At 56.7% G+C, this 7,560-nt stretch overlaps 1 protein-coding gene across 1 annotated transcript; it reads left to right on the top strand.

Moving 5' to 3' along the window:
- Window positions 1–5,116: 5,116 nt before the first annotated feature.
- On the top strand, window positions 5,117–6,103 carry LOC108509277 (cell surface glycoprotein 1-like). Its single transcript, XM_017838638.1, has one exon. The coding sequence runs from the start codon at window positions 5,117–5,119 to the stop codon at window positions 6,101–6,103; it is 987 nt and encodes a 328-aa protein (XP_017694127.1).
- The last annotated feature ends 1,457 nt before the right edge of the window (window positions 6,104–7,560 follow it).

Below are 7,560 nucleotides of genomic sequence, written 5' to 3'. Positions count from 1 at the left end.
TAGAATAGAATAGAATAGAATAGAATAGAATAGAATAGAATAGAATAGAATAGAATAGAATAGAATAGAATAGAATAGAATAGAATAGTTTGGGTTGGCAGAGACCATCTCAGGGCCACCTCCCACCAGCCCAGGTTGTTCCAGCCTGGCCTGGGACCCCTCCAGGGCTGGGGCAGCCCCAGCTCTCCCCGTCTGCAGCCCTGGCAGGGCAGAGGCTGCAGGGCCTGGGCAGCCAGACCGATACTGGGGAGCCCAGGAACAGGTAATTATGTCCTTTGTCTCGTGAGCTGAGTTAATCACGATGTCCAGCCCAAATGATGACAGACACACTAATAAAGAGCCAGGTGGGGTGTGAACGAAACGGCCTCGTTGAGCCACCCGGCCTGGCAGAGCCAGTTCAGCAGCCTCTGAATCACCCAGGAGTGCAAGAGTTCCCTCAGATCATCTGCTCTGGGCACGAAGGGTCACACTCTGGGGTGGCAAAAAATCAAGGAGCATCCACGTAGTCCTGGATCACAGCAGGGCTCTCCACTGGGAAAAAAGCCGTCGAAGCTCCAGGACCCTAGGAGATGCTGAGAGAGTCACCTCAGTGATAAACCAGATCAAAGCAACAGCTACAGAGCTGCTGGAACAACTGCTGCCACCTCCCAGGGAATCTTTGGCTTCTGGAGACTCAGTTACCTGCTCAGCACTTGCCTCGTCCTTGGTGGCAGCAGAGCCCCTGCCCAGGACCTGCAGGAGCTGCAGCAGCTTTTCCATCTAGGCAGGGCAGGCTCAGAGCAGCAATTTCCCTGCTTGTGGTGTCGTTCTCCCTGGAATTAGTGGCCCAGTGTGGTGTCCAAGGGAGCTGAGCTGGGCCCCAGCAGGTGAGAGCTCCACATCCCCTCCGGAGCCGCCTCATCCCCGCACGTCCCTCCCGTCCCTTCCCCAAGGTCTGGGCCCAGCAGATCTCCCTGCAGGTGGCCTTTGCCTCTAAAAATAGCCTTTGTGCAACTCCCGAGGAAGGGAAGAGCAATTACACCTCCAGTCTGGGAGAAACATTCCCTCCCTTTCCACGGGCTGGCTGCAGAGCCTCCTGGGGTAACAGGCAGAGCTTTTGTGCTGAGGTTGCTGCCCCGGAGCTCAGGTGACCTCCCCGAGCCTCTCCAGACCTGCACCCAAACCGGTGGTTGAGGCCAGGGCGGCCCCACCTCCTGATCCCCAGACAGGGTTCAGGTCTCCCTCCCAGCCATGGAAAGGGACGTTCTTTCCTCACCCCGTGTCGCAAGTCGGGGCCGCGAATTCGGCGGCGAAAACGCCCCGAAAACCTCAGGTCTTGCTCAAATAAAAGTGGTGTCTCAACACTCCCGGCTCTGCCTTGATGTGCCTCCACCAGAGTCTCTCCAGGGTGCCCTGATGGAGGGACACAGCCCAGCCCGGAGCTGACGGGGCACAATCACTTGGGAATGTTGCCCGAAAATCCTGTGCAGCTCTGGAGCTGCTGGAATCACCCCTGTGCTTCCAAACCCTGCTGGGATCCCCTGGGTGCTTCCAAACCCTTGCCAGGCTGCCAGCCATAGTCCTGGAACGCTTTGGGTTGGAAAGGACCTTAAAGCTCCTCCAGTTCCACCCCCTGCCACGGGCAGGGCCACTTCTTCCTCTCTCCCAGGTTGCTCAGAGCTCCATCCAAGGTGGCCTCGGACCCTTCCAGGGATGGGGCAAACGAGAACCCAGCTCCTTGAAGGAGCCTGATCTGATTCCCTCGATCTCCCTGCTCCAAAGGGCAATATTCCAGGAGCCTCTCTGGGCACCAGGGCTGTTCTGATAACCACAGTGCTGCCTAGAAAGCGGCCAGGCAGGTTCTCCACTGCTGGAAGGTGTCCCAGTGCCTGCCTTCAGCAGAGCCACCGCTGGGATCTGCAGCAGGGGAGCAGCTGGGGAGGCCTGAGTCAGGCTTTGGGGTGTTCCCCTCTCCAGCAGAGGCTGGAGACTAAAATTAAACCCGTGAGGGAGGCAGCAAGGCAGGGCCTCACCTGCCAGGGGGTCACACACGTGGAGTCCCACCCTGGGAGACAACACACGGCCCAAAATTCCCGTGTCCCGCCCTCCAGCTGCCAAAGGATTCGCTGAGGGAGGAAGTTCCACCCCAGGGGGAGCAGCTGCTGCTTCCCTTCACTGCCCAGGAATCCCGGGTGGTGGCTGGGACCAGCTCAGCCAGACCTGCAGCTGATAAGAGCCCTGGTGGGACGGGGGAGACGGGACAGAGACGGTCCCAAAGACACCCAAAGGTGATGAAATTGGGCTCTGTGTGGGCCAAGGCGCCTCTGCTGCTGAAAATAATCCTGCCAGCACAATTAAGGGCTGCTTGACCCGTGTCCTGATCCCTCCCTGAGATCTGGAGGGGGAGGGTGAGTTATTCTCGCTCAGTAAATGATTTTCACTTGGAATAATAGTTATGGAAGAAACTTCTTCCATGAAAAACACCCTTTTTTCCACATTGAGGTTGAAATATCCTTTCAAATGCCATTCTGGCACCTGAATGGGACCAGTTTCCAATTCCATTTGCTGGGATGAGTCTCGGACACCACTAAAATCCCTTCACTTGCCACGTGATGCAGAGAGAGAAACTCAGTCCCCTGTTCTGTCTCACTTAGACCAGTGGGAGCTCTGTCTTCTGGACCATGGAAAACAACATTAATTCATAAATCCCAGGATTATTTCCATTGGAAAAGACCTCCAAGATCATCAGGTCCATCCTTTGATCCATCAACATCTCGTCCCCCAGCCCAGACACCTCCAGGGCTGGGGACTCCCCCACCTCCCTGGGCAGCCCCTGCCAAGGCCTGAACACCCTTTCCAGGAGGAAGTTCCTCCCAACGATTCAAAATTATCTGAAACGAAAGCAGGATGAAATCCATGAAGATCTTCCCGAGGAAAAGAAAAGTTCACTCACCCCTCACGAGTTTTTACACCCTGAAGTCATTTTAGGGAATTCACTGGTGAAGAGCAAGAGAGAGAAGGACAAATTAAACCCCCCTCTCCTAAGCTACAGACACAGCCCAAGAATTAGTGGGAATTGGATGGTGTGAAAGGACTCTTGGAGGGGATGAGGGGGCACCACAACACCCCCAGACCCCCAGTGCAGGCAATGCATCGACCTGAGGGTCTGACCTTCGTTCCCACCCCGTGCCCTGTCCAGCTGGGTTAGTCAGGGGAATGAAGGGAGCCCTGTGTGTGAGCTGCCTACGTGTAGGACAGGGCTGGGGAGGAAACACAGCGGGGCAGTTGTGAAACCATGAGCTCATCAGCCAGGAGGACTCATTCCCAGAAGGCAGGGCTTTGAGACCATATAAAGGTTCTCCCATCCCTCTGCCCCGGCATCCACTCGGCTCCCTGAGACTCCCTGTCGGCCGCCTGGGTAAGTCAGAGGGCTCTGGTGCCTCCCTGGGCTTCCCCCTCACGTGGGTGCCCCCTTTCCAAGGGAGGGTTTCACCTCCTGCCCTCGGATATGCAAAAGGGTCTTGGAGAGGAGAGGGGCTGTGGGCAGGACAGGCAGCCTCTGCAGGGTAAATCCAGGCTGAGTGTAACTCTGGGGGGGGCTGAGGGCTGAATTAGACCCTTTCTGAAAGGGAGAGCAGAGGAAATTGTGCTGGTTTAAGTTCTCCTTCAGGGCAGGAGAGCAGTGGCCTCCTCGAGCTCCCTCCAAGCTGATTTCCTGGGATTCTGCTGTTGATAACAAGGATATTGTCAAAACTCCAGTTGCATGGGAGAATTCTTTTGGAAAGCAGGGATTTGGGGCTGCAGGGGCAGAGGGCTGAAGGCATTCCTCCTGTGCTGCCTCACTCATGCCAGCCATGGCAAGGGCAATGCGTTAATTCGTTTAAAGATCTTATCAGATCCTTATAAAAAAAAATGGCAAGAGAGGGGTGTCACTGACCTGCAGGAGGGAGAGGAGAGGAGGGAACTGGCTTTGGGGATGTGCTGAGAGGAGCAGCAACCCCAGGGGGAAGGGAGAAGGAGCTGCCACTCTCCCTCTCCTGCCCACAGCTCCGGGCTGGGGCAGGTCCTGTGCTTGGGGGGGCTCCAAAATGCCCCTTTCAGGCACCACTTTTCCAGTCCTCACCTTTAACTCGTGCCTTTAAGTTGCTTTTAGAGAAGCAGCAGCCCAGGCTTTAGCACAGACACTTCCCCAGCCCAGCTGAGCCCGGGCCTGCCTTCAGCAGCCACAAAACAGTTTCCCAAATTGCCGGGAACACGAGGAGCAGCCCTGGGAGCAGAAATCCCTCCTGGTGGCTCTGATTCACGCAGGTCACAGGTGTCATTAGTGGCCAGGCCAATCCAGGGACACGGGGACACCTTATCCCTGCTCATTGTCTCCGTGGCACTCGGGAGGACTGGGCCAGGGTCACCTCAGCCCTTCACATCCCCCACAAAGTCGGGATGGAACCGGAGCAAGAGGAGGAATTGAGTCCTAGTACTTAAAGGAAAGGCTTTTAATTCCAGGTAAAACCTGGAAACCATTGCAAAAGGGGCAAAACCCACCGAATTATTTCACTTTTGCCACTGTAAAACATCCCGTTGGCCCCATATTTATATTTTCCAACTTTCTGCTTTTAAATGTTTGTCTTTCACTTTCGTTGTTTTTCTGTTATTATTTTGACTTCCCGAGGCCGTTCTCTCCACACCAGGAGATCTGTGGTTTGTCAGCTCCTCTCATCGGTTCCCCAGGACAGAAATAAAAGGGAGCTGACACTTCGGGAAGAGGGGGAAGGACTGTGAAGTGCAAATCAGCTGCAGGTTCAAAGGAGTGGCTCCACCTCAGCCAGACCTGACAGGGCTGTCCCACATCGCAGAGCAGAGAGAGGAGGGACGAGATAAGGCAGGGTGGGAGCAGGAGCTGAAAGGCAGGATGAAAAAGGAAGAGCAGACCATCATTCTGGGACAACCTGCCTTGGGAAACCCAAGGGCAAACCGGGAGAACTTTGCTGTGGTTCCTTGGAACTCGTATTTTATAACTGAACTCGTATTTTATAACTGAACTGGTATTTTATAACCGATCCCCCTCCTCCTGCCGCGCCTCCCTCAGCACCGCAGTAACGCTCCGATTTTCTTTCAGACCATCCCGTCTCCCGCAAAGATGTCCCTGAATCAGATGCAAATCAAGCAGGAGCTCACCCTCCCCCCCGGGCTGAGCAAGAGCATCCCCCAGCCGAGCCCTGCGCCCGTGCCCTGCCCCGAGCCGTGCCCGCAGCAGCATCCCGAGCTCCAGGACCCCACACCCCGCCCGGACCCAGCCCCGGCGGTGGCGACGTGCCCAGAAAAAGCCGTGCCCTTGCCAAACCAGGAGCCGGGCAAAGGAGAAGCCCCCGCGGTCGTGGTGCCCCAGTGCCCAGCCCAGGAGCAGCAGCAGCAGCAGAGCAAGTGCCCTCCACCCTTCCCAGCCGAGGCTCTGCCGTGCCCAGAGGAGAAACCAGCCTGCCAAGAGCCGCCCGTGTCCCGCCCTGACCCAGCCCCGTGTGGGCTGGAGAAGCAGCAGTGCCAGGAGAGCCCCGTGCCAGTCCCTGGGACCCGCTCCGAGGCTGCAGCCTGTGCCCAGGAGAAGCAGCAGATCAAGGAGCTCCCCGTGCCCGTCCCTGTCCCACTGCCTGACCCCACACCGTGCCCTCAGGAGAAACAGGAGATCAAGGAGACCCCTGTGCCCATCCCTGTCCCACTGCCTGACCCCACACCGTGCCCTCAGGAGAAACAGGAGATCAAGGAGACCCCTGTGCCCATCCCTGTCCCGCTGCCTGACCCCACACCGTGCCCTCAGGAGAAGCAGGAGATCAAGGAGCTCCCTGTGCCCACCCCGTGTCCCCAGGAGGAGCAGGAGATCAAGGAGACCCCCGTGCCCATCCCTGTCCCGCTGCCCGACCCCAGCCCGTGTCCCCAGCAGAAGCAGGAGATCAAGGAGCTCCCCGTGCCCACCCCGTGCCCTCAGGAGAAGCAGGAGTGCCAGGACACCCCGGCGCCAGTGCCAGCTCCCTGTCCCGACCCCGAGCAGTTCTCCCTTCCCGAGAAAGCCCCTCCCGTGGAGCAGCAGCAGCTCAAACAGCCCAACCCGTGGCCTCCCGCCCAGAAGTAAAGCGGGGCCGCCCCGAGCCGAGCCCCGAGGGGAGAAGAAGATCCCAACCCAAAACCTCCTCTCCCACATCTCCCATCCAGAGGTCATTTCCCAGCACCTTTTGAATCGCTGCAGAGTTTCTGTGGAGAAGAAAATCGCTGCTGAGCTTCCAAGTCCCCCCTCCAATTAACGCTTTGTCCTGTACTAACAGCGGATAAAAAGGCTTCCAGCAGGGTCCTGGTTGTGTGTTCAGCTTCCCAGCAGCCTGAATTCCTGCCCTCTCCCAGTCCCCCTGGCCCAGAGAGACACCAAAAAGCTCCCTGGCAGCACAGGGCAGGGTTTCTTAAGCTCAGCATTAAACTCTCCCCCAACCCAAGACCCAGCTCTGGTCTCCCTGCCTTCCCCCCCAGCTCCCTGGATTCCACCTCCCACCTGCATTTGGGGCTTCCTGCCTGTTCATAGTGGGAGGTTTGGGCAGAACCTGCTGCTAAAGGGTTCTGATCACCCTCCCAGCTCATGACATGGCAGCGCTGATTGGTTTCATGCAATTAAAAAGAATCCTCCGGGCCGCAGGAGATAGGAAGGGATTTTAGGACAGAGGCACCAGCTCTGCCCAGGCAGGAGCCAGAGCTCACCTGGAATCTTCTGGGACGTGTGAAAGGGCAGCTCCAGCTGAGAGGCTTCCTGGCAAACCTCCAGAATCCACTCCAGACACGTTTTGAAAGCAGAGATTAACCCCGGGCGTGGCTTCCCCGGGCTCCACAGGGCAGAGCAGGGAACACACTCGGGGCTGCCTCAATTACACCCCACACGGGGCTGTTGTGGATGGATTTGCCACTTAGCTCTAATTGTTTTAGGCTGGTGTTGCATCCAGGATTCATTTCACTGTGAAAATCAGCAATAAAAGTTGCTTTGAATACCGAGGTGTGGAGGTTTTTCTCGGCTCCTGCTCAAAAAAGGTGGGAGGGAGCCTCAGCTGGCAACAGGCAGGTGTTTGTCGGGGTCAGAGCTTGGGGCTTCCCAGTCAGGACCTGGAAACTCGGGAATGGGTGACCCTGAGTCACAGAACCATGGAATGGTTTGGGTTGGGAGGGTCCTTAAAGTGTCTCCAGTGCCACCCCCTGCCATGGGCAGGGACACCTTCCTCTGTCCCAGGTTGCTCCAACCTGGCCTTGGGCCCTTCCAGGGATCCAGGGGCAGCCACAGCTTCCCTGGGCAACCTGTGCCAGGCCCTCCCCACCCTCCCAGGGAGGAATTTATCCTTAATATCCCATCTCAACCACCTGTGTGTGCCTTTAAAGGTAATGTTTTGGCAAATAAAAGAGGAAGATAACAAACAACACGAGCAAAGTGACACTAAAAACATCAGGAAGCAAGTCATGAGGTTATTCATCATTTTATTGCAGCATGTCCCAAATTAAGAGCAGGATAAAGCGGCCCCAGGATTTATTTATTTATTATTTTCCAGCAGAGGGTGA

The sequence above is a fragment of the Lepidothrix coronata genome, unplaced genomic scaffold (assembly GCF_001604755.1).
Source record: "Lepidothrix coronata isolate B3197 unplaced genomic scaffold, Lepidothrix_coronata-1.0 Scaffold350, whole genome shotgun sequence".
Lineage (NCBI taxonomy): Eukaryota > Metazoa > Chordata > Aves > Passeriformes > Pipridae > Lepidothrix > Lepidothrix coronata.
The sequence above is the reverse complement of the archived record's forward strand: the minus strand, read 5'-3'. Positions and strand labels throughout refer to the sequence as shown.